Source organism: Colobus angolensis, unplaced genomic scaffold, assembly GCF_000951035.1.
Source record: "Colobus angolensis palliatus isolate OR3802 unplaced genomic scaffold, Cang.pa_1.0 Scaffold38, whole genome shotgun sequence".
NCBI classification, from domain to species: domain Eukaryota; kingdom Metazoa; phylum Chordata; class Mammalia; order Primates; family Cercopithecidae; genus Colobus; species Colobus angolensis.
The window spans coordinates 6,032,907-6,047,750 of NW_012117154.1; the positions used below are offsets into that span (position 1 = coordinate 6,032,907).

The 14,844-nt window shown below is 51.4% G+C and overlaps 1 protein-coding gene across 1 annotated transcript in view; it reads left to right on the forward strand.

Annotated features, from left to right (window-relative positions):
- The first annotated feature begins 276 nt into the window (after positions 1 to 276).
- UBASH3A (ubiquitin associated and SH3 domain containing A) overlaps positions 277 to 14,844 on the forward strand; it is a 47,584-nt gene continuing 33,016 nt past the window's right edge. Inside the window, 7 exon segments of the mRNA XM_011954088.1 lie at positions 277 to 515; positions 2,839 to 2,892; positions 6,498 to 6,684; positions 9,876 to 10,074; positions 10,263 to 10,348; positions 10,350 to 10,377; positions 13,297 to 13,466. Of these exon segments, the coding sequence (XP_011809478.1) occupies positions 403 to 515; positions 2,839 to 2,892; positions 6,498 to 6,684; positions 9,876 to 10,074; positions 10,263 to 10,348; positions 10,350 to 10,377; positions 13,297 to 13,466 (837 nt within the window). The 5' untranslated portion in view covers positions 277 to 402.

A 14,844-nucleotide genomic window follows, 5' to 3' on the forward strand; every position in this document is an offset into this window, starting at 1 on the left:
CCTGGGATTCAGGGTGGGTCAGGGCAGGGGGCCAGCAGGATCCAGGAGGGAACCCATTCCCTGACTTCTCCTCCCTCTTCCTTCCCCCACGCTCTTGCGCATTCTTGCTCCCAAACACTAGACAAGTCCCTGTAGAGGCTGATCCCACGCGGGGGCTCAGTTGGACCTTTAGCCTCGAACCCCATGGAGGAAACAGTTAGGATTGGTGGACGCTGCACCCAGCATCCTGCAAACAGAATTCTGAAAACCGGTATTTCATGCAAACAGGATATCAACTTTTGTCAGAAAGATCAAAAAGGGCTTGAGGTTTTTCTTCGCAGCCTCAGCCTTGCCTCTCCCCCTCTTGCTTTATCTCCTCATTTCTGTGTGCAGGCGAGCTTCTTGGCCTACAGGCAGGAAGAGATGGCAGCCGGGGAGACGCAGCTCTACGCCAAGGTCTCCAACAAGCTCAAGGGCCGCAGCACCCCCTTGCTCCTGGAGCCCCTCCTGGCCATGGGCTTCCCGGTGCATACCGCGTGAGTACTGCCCAGAGACCCCGGGGCCCAGCCAGCGGGGCTGGAGCCAGACCCTGCTGCGGCCCCTGGCATGGAGTTGCAGGGGTGGAGGGCACGGCTTTCTGCCAAAGCAGTGCACCTTGCAGGGTGAGACACTGCCTCTTCACAGGGCCCTCTTCCGCTTTTCGTAAATGCGATGATGTTGACCAAGCTTGTCCAACCCACGTGTGGCCCAGGACAGCTTGGAATGCTGTCCAACACAAATTGGTAAACTTTCTTAAAACATTATGAGGGTTTTTTTTTGTTTTTTTTTGTTTTTTTAGCTCATCAGCTATTATTAGTGTTAGTGTGTGTGTATTATCAGTGTTAGTTTATGTGTGGCTGAGGGAGGCAAAAGAATGCCTCTGATGTTCTCGACCTTTTAAAGACCTGCTCTGCTGGCTGAATGGGAGACCCTGAAATTTGTGAAAATCAGAAGCCATGTATTACTCCGGGTGCTCCATTTTGGGGGTCTGGAGGAGCTTGGGGCCTGGTTGTAACCTCTTTGTGTGCAGCTCAGTGACTCTGAAGGTGGCATTTCAAGACGTTCAAACTCTAACGTGAAAGGCCCCAAAGCCCGCTGCGTCTCTACCACCAGGACCACCTGTCAGCAGGGCTGTGCTTCCACGCTGCCCAGGGAAAGTCACTTGTCCTCAGGGAGAATTCCGTGAGTGTCTGATAATGAAACAAATGGGTAGGAAACTAGACACAGTGTGAGCGTGACCCTGCTGACCCAAGGGAAAGGCCTGCATGTGGAAGAGCTTAGCCCTCGGAGTTACCACTCTCGGAGAGGGAGGACATGATACCAACATTGGGTTAACAGCTTTCACGGCAAACCAGTGCCCTAAATCCGACCCATTCATTTTTTCACATGGAAAAATGTATCAGAAACACACTGTAGGTAACTTTGGGTTGGGGAAGGAGCTAAACTTTCCTTCCACACTATAACAAAAGCTTGGCCAAATTGGGTGAAGTAACTTTGAAGCTAGATAAACCCCTTTCTTCTCCCCAAGTCAGTGCTTTGTCGTCACTGTTATGTTCTAGCTAAGCCGGGGGGCTTTGAATGGGGAGTGGGGTCAGGCGTGTGCAGGGCGGCCACCAGGCACCGTCCAGGCAGCGCAGACAAGGCAGCGTTCGTCCACTGCTTGCCGCCCAGTGCAGGCAGGACACTGGGCCCAGAGAGTGCATTAGTGGCAGGGGTGGGACTCGAACCAGGTCTCCATGCCTTTGAAGGAGTTCACACTGGATTTTACTACTAAACCTGTAGCATGGACTCCTACTCAAAATTCCTTCCAGTTTAAACATTAAACACATGTTGGAGGAAGAGAAACGTGTATTAATTTTCCCACACCAGAGCACCTCAAAGTAAGGGCCCTGCACCAAGACTGCCCTGTTCAAACCTCTCCAGGTGGCCACAGCCCCATCGGTACCCGCCCAAATAGCAGCATTGGGCATCATGTGGTTGGCTCCTTATGGATGCCTGCCGTTTCCAGTACGCATTCCTGATAAATTACCTTAGCTATATTCCACTTTGTTTCATTTGGTCCAGTTCTGCCCAATTCAGTGGAATGTACGAACGTCCCAGGTTACCGTGATGAATAAGACTCAGCCCTGCATTCAGGGAGCTTTGGTCTAGCAGGGGAGAGCCGTGGACGCAAGGGGACTGTGCGAGCCATGACAAGTGCCTGCCTGGGTGCTTTGGAAAGGGCTGTTTCCCAGCGGGGGAGAGGTGTGGGAGGCGAGCCTGGGGATCGGGCCATTTCGCTAAGTGATGCTGGGGCGAAGGAAGCATTTGTCAGGGAAGCGTGTGTCCCAGCTGGGGGCACTTTCCAGAGGCGAGCCTGGGGATCGGGCCATTTCGCTAAGTGATGCTGGGGCGAAGGAAGCATTTGTCAGGGAAGCATGTGTCCCAGCTGGGGGCACTTTCCACAAGGTGGGTCCATTTGCTCTAGGCAGTGGGGAGGGGCAGGCCAGGGAGAGGGATTGCAGGAGCAGGCGGAGGTCAGGTCCTCAGCACTGAGACCCGGTGCCAAGGGCTGAAGCAGGTAGCCAGGGAAGGAAAGTGATGGGGAGGTGTGCGCTGGTCAGCATTGTCCAAAACCACAATGGCAGCACTCAGGGGACAGGCGCCTGGGCACGTGCCAGCTGGAAGTTCAGCATCAGGCCCTCTTCAGAGCACATCCCAAAGATCCTGGGTGTGCAGGGCTACACCCTGCCTCTCTGACCCTTTTGCGAAGAATGGGCGACGTGACTCTGTGCCTGTGTCTGCTCTTCTGACTCTGTGCCTGTGTCTGCTCTTCTGCAGGCTGAAAGCATTGGCAGCCACGGGGAGGAAGACGGCGGAGGAAGCCTTGGTCTGGTGAGTGCAGCTGCTCCTGTAGACCTGGGGGTGTTTGGACTGAATGCCCTGGGCTCGAGGACTCCCTCCCACCAGGGTGGACACCAGGAAAAGCCGGGAGCCTCTGAGTGGGATGGGGCCACTGCGGAAGTAAAACAAAATAATCTCCCTGCCTATCCACAGTGCACTGAGGGAGGGGCACAGGGCTTTGGTTAACCATGGAAAGAAACAGACAGAACTTTTAACAAGGCTTTTTTCACTTACAAATCTGATGCAATCCAATTTGACTGCCAAGAAGTACAGGTGCATGTGCTTTGTTGAGTAAATGGGGAAGACATAATTGTTGTGTTGTGATAAGCACATAAATTAGGGTAATTGTTAGAATAAAGTAAATAATTAGGGTAAAAATGGTAACATCTGGGTTATATATTAGTACCGCTAATATTCAACCTATATGAGTAATTGAAGAGTAGGCTAGGATTTTGCATACTTGTGTTTGACTAAGTCCTCCTCAACCGCCTACTACGATGGACAAGATTGAGATAGATAGGAGGATGTTTGTGTTTATTGATAGAAAGATTTGAGACGTAATTGACATCTTTGCTGATAGAAATAGCGGCCACCACACTCTCGGGCTGCCTCTGTGGAGAAAGGAGTTTCCTGGTGGTCATGAAGCCCTCTAAGGGCCCCAGGTGTGTGGGTCAGGTGAGGGCTCTGATTCGAGTTGGCCTCACTAGGTACCAGCTGCGTGAGTGATTCTGCAAGCCACCTGCTGCCATGGGCCTGTTCTCCGCTCTGGGGATGGAGAGGAGGGCCCCCAGTTCTCTAAAACCCTCTCCCGCTTGGATGTGCTGTGGGGAGTCCTTCATCCTCTGCCCTGAGATAGCCACGGGGAAATTCAACAACAAAAGCCAGGTCCCTGGAGGCTGGAGCCCTCCCCAAAGCAGGAGGGCAGTTACTGATCCTGGGCCTCTGAGCGTGCAGCGTTCCCAACGGGATGCTCCTCCTCCTCCAGAAAGTGTAGGCCACCGGCAAAATGGGCAATGCCTTCACAGACCCCACTAAAGCCAGTTGCCAATTTTGAATCAGAAACAAGCCCACTGCTGTGAGGGGCATGGCCAGCACCCGTCCATTGCAACCCAGTCAATAAGACTGGGAAACCCACCAAAAAACAGGGAGGCACTGGGGTCCCCTAGACTCGTCAAGAGCACCCCAACCTCTCACTAGTAACCAGGGAGGTGGGGCAAATTAAGATATCATTAGAGCAAACAAGGTAACTCCAAGCATTGATGAGGATGAGGGAAGGGAGGGGCCTCACACATCACTGGTGTCACTGAGGGAGGCAGTGCTGGGTGTCTGCCAACCCTGGCAATGTGCACAGCCCACCAGCCTCCGCTGAGGATCTAAGCAGATTCCCTGGAGAAACGCAAGGAGCCTAAAGAGACCTGTACAAAGATCTTGATTACAGGGTTATTAAATGGTTTTAAAATAAAATAATTTAGATGTTCATCAATGCGGGAATGAACAAGTGCAACATTATATATGTACACGATGAACTATTACACAGCCTTTAACAAATTCACACTGACGAACTTCACTAGACATGTGTGTATCAACGGGAATTAATTGCAAAGACATGGCAGAGGAAAAATGCCAGTTGCAGAATAATTTGAACAATAGCTTATGATTTATGTAAAACAAGTGCTATCTATAAGTCCATTACTTAGATGTCTGAGAGAAGACAAAGCAGCTTCACCCCCGGGCTGAACCCTGGAAAGGGGGAGGGTAGGAATCGCAATGGGGAGGAGAGGTAACTTCCTTTGTGATTTTTATTGAAAAGAATATGGTCTTGCATAAGTTCTGTTTCCTTCAGTGATTGAATACTGCTTTCTAAATTGAAAATTACATCATAAGCACTTTGCTGAGTAATTAGAAATTCTTCAAAACCATGATTTCTCATGAATGCACGATAAATAGATTTGCTATCAGTTATGGAGTTTTTCTTCTTTCTTATTCTAAATAACCCTAAATAAATGTTTCACATGTAAAGTTTTGCCTATACAATACTTTGTGCTCTTTCCTCAGGAGAAATTTCTGGAAGTAGAATTATTAGTTCAAAGGGTGTAGGCATTTTAAAACTCTTGATACCTATGGGCAAATTGCGTCACATAAAAGTTGAAAAGTCCGTCCTTAAGTCCTGCTTCACCTTTGGCACATTGAGCAGAACTTTTATACTTTTTATTTTAAAAAATCTTTGTTGGCCGGGCACGGTGGCTCACGCCTGTAATCCCAGCACTTTGGGAGGCCGAGGTGGGCGGATCATGAGGTCAGGAGATCAAGACCATCCTGGCTAACACAGTGAAACCCCGTCTCTACTAAAAATACAAAAAATTAGCCAGGCGTGGTGGAGGGCACCTGTAGTCCCAGCTACTCGGGAGGCTGAGGCAGGAGAATGGCGGGAACCTGGGAGGCGGAGCTTGCAGTGAGCCGAGATTGCGCCACTGCACTCCAGCCTGGGCAACAGAGTGAGACTCCATATATAAAAATTAAAAAATAAATTAAAAAAAAATCTTTGTTAACTTGACAGATGAGAAAAATGCTGTCTCGGAGCTACTTTATTTTAATTTTTATTGTTAGTGACGAAAAACTCCTATGTTGGATCGTCCGTCATTTTTCCTTTAATTTAAAATAACTGTCTGCCTGAAATCCCAGCTACTCAGGAGGCTGAGGCAGGAAAATCGCTTGAAGCTGGGAGACGGAGGTTGCAGTGAGCTAAGATCGTGCCACTTGGCCGGGCACGGTGGCTCACGCCTGTAATCCCAGCACTTTGGGAGGCTGAGACAGGCGGATCACACGAGGTCAGGAGATCGAGACCATCCTGGCTAACCCTGTGAAACCCCGTCTCTACTAAAAAATACAAAAAACTAGCCAGGTGAGGTGGCAGGCGCCTGTAGTCCCAGCTACTCAGGAGGCTGAGGCAGGAGAATGGCGTAAACCCGGGAGGCGGAGCTTGCAGTGAGCTGAGATCCGGCCACTGCACTCCAGCCCGGGCGACAGAGTGAGACTCTGTCTCAAAAAAAAAAAAAATCGTGCCACTGCACTCCGGCCTGAGTGACAGAGCAAGGCTCCATCTCAAAAATAAAATAAAACAAAATAATGGTCTGAATCTAAAGAAACATAGTAGCTACCTAAATTTTGTCTAGGTTTTTGGTTTTGGTTTTATATGTAATTTGAAGTTTGAGGTAAAATACAAATATGAGGTTTTTCCACAAAATTTTCCCACACCATCAAAGAGATGCCAGGCCCACAGATCATTTGAAGACCAGGTTTTGGGTCTTGATGTCAACTTCCTTTCATTTTTTTCCACCTTTGACTTTGGAATCAGACTAAGGTGGGTCTGAGAGCAGCATGGGCACTGACCAGGTCTGTGCCACACACAGCCCTGCTGCAGGTGCCTTCCACCGGTAGGATGGCTGTGAGATTAATTTGTGTCATGGGCATATATGATGTGTTCACTGTGCCCTGTAATTCTGCATTGCTGTCATTGTCATTCTGTTGTGTGCCCTTGAAGGGGAAAAATCTTTTTGTTGTGACAGTGGGTGAAGCCGGCTTGCTCTCTGTTGCAGGCTGCATGATCACTGCAATGACCCTTCCCTAGATGACCCCATCCCCCAGGAGTATGCCCTTTTCCTCTGTCCAACGGGGCCCCTGCTGGAAAAACTTCAAGAGTTCTGGAGAGAGAGCAAGCGCCAGTGTGCAAAGAACAGAGCCCATGAGGTCTTCCCGCATGTGACACTCTGTGACTTCTTCACGGTGAGTCAACCCAGTGTGCCTTCGATGCTCATCATCACCGCAGCTGGAGGCATTTTTCTATGCTAACTAGGCCATGATGGGACAAAGCTGACTTATTTAAATGGGATGGTCCAGAACGGCATCATTAGCTGGCACCTTCATGTGAGCAGTCCTTTATTTTCCTCTTTGCCTTCATCTGGTCAACTCCTATTCATCCTTCAGAACCCAACTCATTTATCCTCTCCCCTTTTTGAGTCTTCTCCAGCTCCCCAGGCAAAAGAAGTTGCTGCCCATTTTCTTGTTCACGTGTCTAGTGGCACTTTTGTATCATATGGGCCATGTGTGTGGGGCAGCACTGCATCCCTCACCAGACTGAGTCTCTCAAGGGAAGCAGATGCTTCACTCCTCTTTGCACCCCCAGAAACTAGCACAGCCTCTAAAACAGAGTTGGCTCTTCCAAAATGTGTGATAAGTCAACTCAAGGATGGGTGATTATTGGCTACCCCCAAATGCAGAACTTTTCCCTGTCTCAGGGACCAGCCTTCTGATTCAGAAAGAAATGGCCCAGTGGGTAGCTCCACGATGGCACAAAATGGCCCAGTGGGCAGCTCCACAGGGGCACTGGGAAAGCAAGAAGGATGTGGGGGCTGCTCAGGAGAAAATAAGGAGAAGGGAGGGACAGACAGCCACTGCCCTCCTCAGCTCCGCCAGAGGGGCCTGAGGAAGGGCACACCCACTTCCGCTACCACGGCCTGGCCCCAACTCTGCTGTTGGCAAACTGATTTGTTCTACCCATTTCAAGGGATTCCATCAGGCCCCAAGGAACCCTCCAGTCCAACACCAGGCCCCTCGGTGCTGGATGGAAAGGAGGAATGCAAACCTCTGCAGGGAAAAGATTTCTGGAAGATGTCCCAGGAGAAGCAGCACCTTCCAAAGCCTCCAACCACCACCCCAGATTGCCCGAGACTTGCAGGGATTCCCAGAATACAGGACTAAGCCTGGGAAATCCCCAGGCAAACCGAGAGAGTTTTCACCCTACATCGACATCAATGGCACTTGTGACAAGCAGACTCCCTTCTGGCTCACCTTCTGGAGCTAACGGGGAAAGGCAAGGCAGCCCAAGTTGTGTGACACAGCTCAGAAATCAGGGTAGGCTTTGGCCCCCAGCTCCTTCCCCAGTCCACTGAGGCGCAAGCACACACACACACACACACACACACACACACAGACACACACATAGCTCACACACAAAGACACACACAGATTGACACAGAGACTTACACATGCACACAGATACACACACATACATGCATACAGACAGATATAGGCACACAGACACACACAGATAGACACAGAGACATACACACGGCACACAGATATACACACATACATGCATACAGACATACACAGATACACACAGACATACACATATATACATATATACATGGATACAGACACACACAGACACACATACATGTACATAGGTACACATGCACACAGATACACACAGATATACACACACAGGAATACAAAGATACATGCACATAGACACACACAGAGAGACACAGACACACACACAGAGACACGCATTAGATACACACACATACACATGCACAGACACACACATAAGCACCACATACACACATATGCACACAGATACACACATGCATACACACAGACACACATATAGACATACGCAGACACACAGACACACATAGACATACGCATATGCAGACACACACAGACACACACACATATAGACATAGGCAGACACACACACACACACTCACACACCTCCCTCTGTTGTTAGCTCCTCCCAGTCCCTCACCCCGGGTCTGGCCTGGCTGTGGTTAGTGGAGCTCCCCTCGCAGCCAGAAGAGTGTAACGGAGACTCACTGTGTACCTTTGATGCTGTAAAATGAAAACACTAATCTTCTGAAGTGTGATATTGATCACAGCTACATTTATAACCTGACTCTTCTTGAAAATTACATATCTGAGGCGAAGAAACACAATGTGAGACGGATTCAGGAATGGACATGCGTTCACTGGGTGGTTTTGTGTTGAGTGCTGTTGAGGGCTGCAGACAAAATAGACAGGGAGGAATGTCAGGCTGGCCTGTCCACAGGGAGATGGAAGCTGCATTAAACACTGTGATCTGGCCTCATACTTGGGCTTGTAAGAAGTGCTATGGAAAATTCCGAGGGCAGCCTGGTGCTGGGAAGAGAAGGGATCAGGCCATCTCCCGCCAGGAGGATGTGGTGTCTGGGTTTCCCCTGTGGTCTGATGTGGCCAATGGCACTGGGAAGGTCTTCAAGCCCAGGAAGCAGCGTGGCCAGGGCAGTGGGCAACACCAAGCCCAGATGCCAGGAGAGGCTGTGTCTGGCTGGAGGATGGAGGTTGGAGCCCCATGGGCAAGGCTGTCGGGCCAGCACCTGTAGGGCTCTGTGGGCAGGCTGAACCCTCGAGAGGGATTCTCCAGGTGACAGACGGCCTGCGGCCTCAGGGGTGGGAGTTGCATCAGAAAGAGGGTCCTACAGCCACACAGGGGGCATCAGCGAGGCCGGGCCAGGGGCTGTGCAGGCTCAGGTCCTCCAGGGAGGAGACCCCAAGGCAGAATTCCAAGTGCAGGAGACGCACAGGGGAGAGACTGCTGGTGAAGGCAAAAGAGGAGGAGAGGGTTGGAGGCAGGGCAGAGCCTCAGTCCTTAGAGGAGGCCCCGGTGGAACCTGACTCAGTGCTCAGCCATGGACAAGACAGCGGCCCCGCAGCTGGAAGTACAGCTGAGTCCCCCTCACTACAGGCTCTGAGCAGTGCCTGGGTAGCCTTGGAGTCTTCTAGAAACCTCCAGAAGCCAAATCATGCAGACCTGAGCAAAGCAGTGGGTCATGGGACTGCGGAAACGGTCTGGCAGGTGACAAGCACATGCAGTGGAGGGAGGGGATGCAGTTCAAGGACCAGGGGATTTCCAACCTGGGCACCTAAAGGAGACTCCATTCCGCAAAGAAACTTACCTGAAATATTTGAAAACCTGAGGTCCAGGTATAGAACAAATCCATAACCCCAGACACACAGGACGCGATAAATGATGTTACAGTGCTTTGAACAGAAAAGAATCTCACTTGAATTGCTGCCTGATTGTTATTAATTAAATCAATAGATGACTTCTGATGAGAGGGGTGGAAACACAGGCTCTGTCTCTGTCCCCTTAGTGTGAAGACCAGAAGGTGGAGTGCCTGTACGAGGCACTGAAGAGGGCTGGAGACAGGCTCCTGGGCTCCTTCCCTGCGGCCGTGCCCCTGGCTCTCCATTCCTCCATCAGCTACCTCGGCTTCTTCGTCAGCGGCAGCCCCGCAGACATCATCCGGGAATTCGCGATGACCTTTGCCATGGAAGCATCTCTCTTAGCAGGTGGGCAGCCCTGACCAGTGGCAAACACAGGGCCGGGTTCACAGTGAGTGAGCTCTGTGCGGCAGGGACGAGCTCCTGGCACATGGATTTCCGTGGGTGGGTTCCAGGGGAGCAGAGCCCACCAGCAACGGTGGAATGGCTGGGTGGGCTTTCTTCCAGGCTCAGTGGCTACGCCTGTCCTCACCCAGGCACTTCCATTTCCCACTTCTGGATTTTCAGCCAGGCGCCTGGACATGGCCTTAACCTGAGGCTGAACAATTTAACTAGCGCCTCCCTTCTTGAGCCACTACATCCTTCAAAAATGTAAGCCGTTAGAAAGCTTCCGGACCAGCTTTGGTCTTCTCTTCAGGCGGGAATAACCTTTGTTCGCATTATGTGGTTTTTCAAATGCTTAGCTACATGCCAACAGCCTGGGAAGGTGCCCCAGAAGGGTGTGCCAAGCATCAAGCCTGAGCGGGTGACCGCGATGGGGTTGGAGGCTGGGGCACATAGGGAGTCAGGGCCTCCCCCGCTTGGCCTCGAGTGGGAGACACACAAGTCCCACATGACTTATTTCTGTATTTTCAGTATGAGCTTAGTGCTCTCTCCTTGGCCTCTCCGGGGAAAGATTACGTAGACTCATATTGAGAATCATCAAAATTCCCTTCTCTCCGAACACCAGCCCTCGTCTGGAGACCAAGGCTACCACTGGGGTTTAGTGGAGAGGATTGTGGACTTGCTGTCAGAAGATGTGATTTTTTTCTGTGTCCCTGATGAGTGGCATGACCTTAATCAAGTCATGTCCACTGTCTCTGTCTTTTTCTTTCTCTACAAAACAATGAGGGCTCTCACTCTTCAAGAACAATGTGGCCTGAGTCTGTGGCCCATCCCGCCCTAGTTCCCAGGACACAGAAGGCGCTCAGTGTTCCCGTGATTTGCCAGCTCTAAAATCTGATGAGGCTGCAGTGCGTTGGTGGGAGGGCTCCTCACTTTCTCTCCCCAGGAGTGTGTCTGTCTCTGTCCTCAGACATGTATGAAACACAGATCCTGTCCTGTAAATCCATCCATGAATGCTGGGCTTCCACTTAGATGGCAGCTTGTGAGTCTGGAGATCGAATCTGCTGGATAATTAGAAAGTCGCCCCCGGTCTTTGTGGATTAGTCTCCTTTATCAAATGATGGCTCTTTCACACTCATGCCCTCCCCCAGTGAACCTCACTGGCAGCATCTTAAAAACAGAAAGACTGAGGCTGAAAAGGGTAAAGTGCCTGCCCAAGGTCACTGTGGTGTGTGGAGTGGTGTCCCCTAAAAAATGAATGTCCACCAGGAACTTCAGAATGTGGCCTCAGTTGGGAATAGGGTCTGTGCAGATGCGACTGGTTGGGAGGAGGTCACACAGGATTAGGGTGAGTCCCCGTAAGTGTAGAGGCTGCACAGAGACACGGATGAATGGCGTGACCTTAATCAAGTCATGTCCACTGTCTGTCTCACCCATGTGCTGACCGAGGCAGAGACTGGAGTGATGTAGCCACAAGCGGAGGGATGCCTGGGGCCACCGGAAACTGGAAGAAGCCGGGAAGGACCCTTCCCGGGAGCTTGCAGGGAGAGCGCAGCCCTGCCAACACCTTGATTTTGAACCTCTAGTCTCCAGACACAGGAGAAAATACATGTCTGTTGTTTGAATCCAGTCCAGTCCCCTAACCAGGCTGGTGGAGCTGGGACCTGAACCCAGCTCTGTCCTGCTGCACGCTGCCTGGGTTCATGCTGGGCAGCTCCACTTCCTGTGGGAGCCAGCATTGACCTCACATCCACGCCCTGACCCTGAGCAGGCTCTGTCCTGCCCTTCCATGGCCCATGCCCTCAGCCTGACACTGAGGGGGTAGAAGGCCTCTCTCGGTGATGAGTGACCAGTCACTGCTCTGAAATGGCCGAGGTCCCTCTTGGGGCAAGTGCATGAGGCACCCTGCCTGCCTTGGCCCTCCCCAGTGAAACCCATAGGCACAGGTCCGCAGACAGAAGGAAACACAGGGGCCCGTTCAGAAGTCGGTGTGACTCACTGTGACGTCAGCAACCAGCAGTGGGTCTTTACCAGGCTACACTCACTCACATGGCAAGGCCGTCCTCCCCGACTGCTAAAAACAAAAGTCAGAAAAGGAATTCCCCCACCACCTACACACTCACGCCGCTCTGGGCTGCGCAGCTTCCGTGCTCGGGCTTTCCTAGAGACCAGTGGGAACGTCCCATTTGCCTCTAAAGGCTCACCTCTCACGTGGGAGACAGCCGTGGGCCCCAACTTTGGGGCTCCAGGGAAAGACTTGCATCACCCTTGACCTATTTTAGCGGATGAGCAGATCCTGTTTGTCAGTGCCTTGCCGTGGAGTGGGGGCAGGGGACCTCCGTGCACTGACACAGCGTCTCTAGCAGGAAACTTTAAGTTAGGAGGCTGATTTCCCGCCGCAGCCTTGGCAAGCAGGCGCTGCCGCCCTCCAGCGAATGCTGCTGAAGCAGAAACGGGGCCAGGCCCAGAGGCTCGGTCAAGGTTGCCCTGCAAAAGAGGGCACAGCACGGCCTAAAACTAGGTCTATCCGACACCAAAGTCTGTGCTGTTCCCGTCAAGACACCGACCGCCTCCCTAGGACATAAAATACTTTGTGGCTCAACTGAAATCAGATCCTGGCTGCTTGAGTGACGCCAGCTGCTCTGCTCACTGACCCGAGAGCCCCTTGCAGACCAGGGAGGGCTAGGGCCACAGGGGCAGAGGACACCCAGAAAGACCTGAGGCTCAGCCACTCCCAGGACTTCCTGCTTCACCAAAACAAGGTGAACCTTAAAGATACTGTGTGGTTTGTAGTTTTGTTGCCTAAAGAGTTTTCTTCTTGAAATTAAACAAAAAGCCATTGAACTGGAGCTCGGGCCTGCAAGTCCAGGCCACTGGGTAACATGCACAGCCCAGGAATGGAGCAGTCGTTTACTCTGTGCATCTGAACCGTGCATTCGGGCAGCTAGCCTGCAGACTGATAGGCCCCCAAGACCCTGAACCCACATCTCCATATCCTCCTCTTTCCTACTTCCTGGAAAAATCTGCAGGGATCCAGCCATCTCCTTTATGATGTGAATTCTGAGCGGGCCGAATGAGCTCTGAGTTCTGAGAGCCCTTGCCTTGTTGAGGAAGCACGGAGGTCAGAGGAAGGAGGCATTTAGGTAACGGTGCCCTGGCACCCTCTGTGTTCCCCTGATTTCACAGACTGCTCCGTGAAGCCTTGTACGAAGCAGCTGCATCTGACCTTGGCCCACAAGTTCTACCCCCACCACCAGAGGACGCTGGAGCAGCTGGCCAGAGCCATCCCCCTGGGCCACAGTTGCCAGTGGACTGCTGCGCTCTACTCCCGAGACATGCGCTTTGTGCACTACCAGGTAAGAGAGCTGAGTAGGGGCTCAAAAGAAGCAAATGAATGGGCCGGGCACCGTGACTCACGCATGTAATCCCAGCACTTTGGGAGGCCAAGGCGGGTGGATCACGAGGTCAGGAGATCGAGACCATCCTGGCTAACATGGTGAAACCCCATCTCTACTAAAAATACAAAAAATTGGCTGGGTGCGGTGGCTCACGCCTGTAATCCCAGCACTTTGGGAGGCTGAGGCGGGTGGATCACAAGGACAGGAGATCGAGACCATCCCGGTTAACACAGTGAAGCCCGGTCTCTACTAAAAATACAAAAACAATTAGCCGGGTGTGGTAGCGGATGATGTAGTCCCAGCTACTTGGGAGGCTGAGGCAGGAGAATGGCATGAACCTGGGAGGCAGAGCTTGCAGTGAGCCGAGATCGCACCACTGCACCCCAGCCTGGACAACAGAGCGAGACTCCGTCTCAAAAAAAAAAAAAATTAGCTGGGCATGGTGGCGGGCACCTGTAGTCCCAGCTACTCAGGAGTCTGAGGCAGGAGAATGCATGAACCCAGGAGGCGGAGCTTGCAGTGAGCCGAGATCGCACCACTGCACTCCAGCCTGGGCAACAGAGCGAGACGTCTCAAAAAAAAAGAAGCAGATGAATGAACGGCCACTCACCTGACGGCACACGTACCCCCTGGAGCCCTCCGGAGATACGTTAGTAGCAAGGAAAATTTCTATTGCTTCTCTAAAGACATTCTCTTTCTTGTGCAGTTTACAACCAGCATTCTTTTATATGGGAGTTAGAGATGCACAGACATTTTTCAAAAAAATAGAAGCATTTCCAATATTAGAAAAGGAAGCAGGATGTGGTGGCTCATGCCTATAATCCCAGCACTTTGGGAGGCCGAGGCAAGTGGATCACTTGAGGTCAGGTGTTCAAGACCAGCCTGGGCAACAGGGCAAAACCCTGTCTCTACTAAAAATACAAAAAATTAGCTGGGCGTTGTGGCGTGAACCTGTAATCCCAGCTATTCGGGAGGCTGAGGCAGGAGAATCACTCGAACCTGGGAGGTGGAGGTTGCAGTGAGCCGAGATCATGCCACTGCACTCCAGCCTGGGCAACAGAGTGAGATCCATCCCCCTCCAAAAAAAAAAAAAAAAAAGGCAGAAAGAAAAGGACTATTGTAAAGATCTATGAATACATGTTTTGCTTATTAATTCTTTTTTATTTGTTTATTTTTTACATATAGGGGCCATGCTCACCTTCTCTGTATGGTTCCAAATTTAGTTATACGTGCTGCCAAAGTGAGCACAATTCACTTTCAAGAATGATTTGAGCGGAACCTCACTCTGGGACTTCCTGCCCATGAATTGATGGGTTTAGCAATGAAGTGTGCGGCG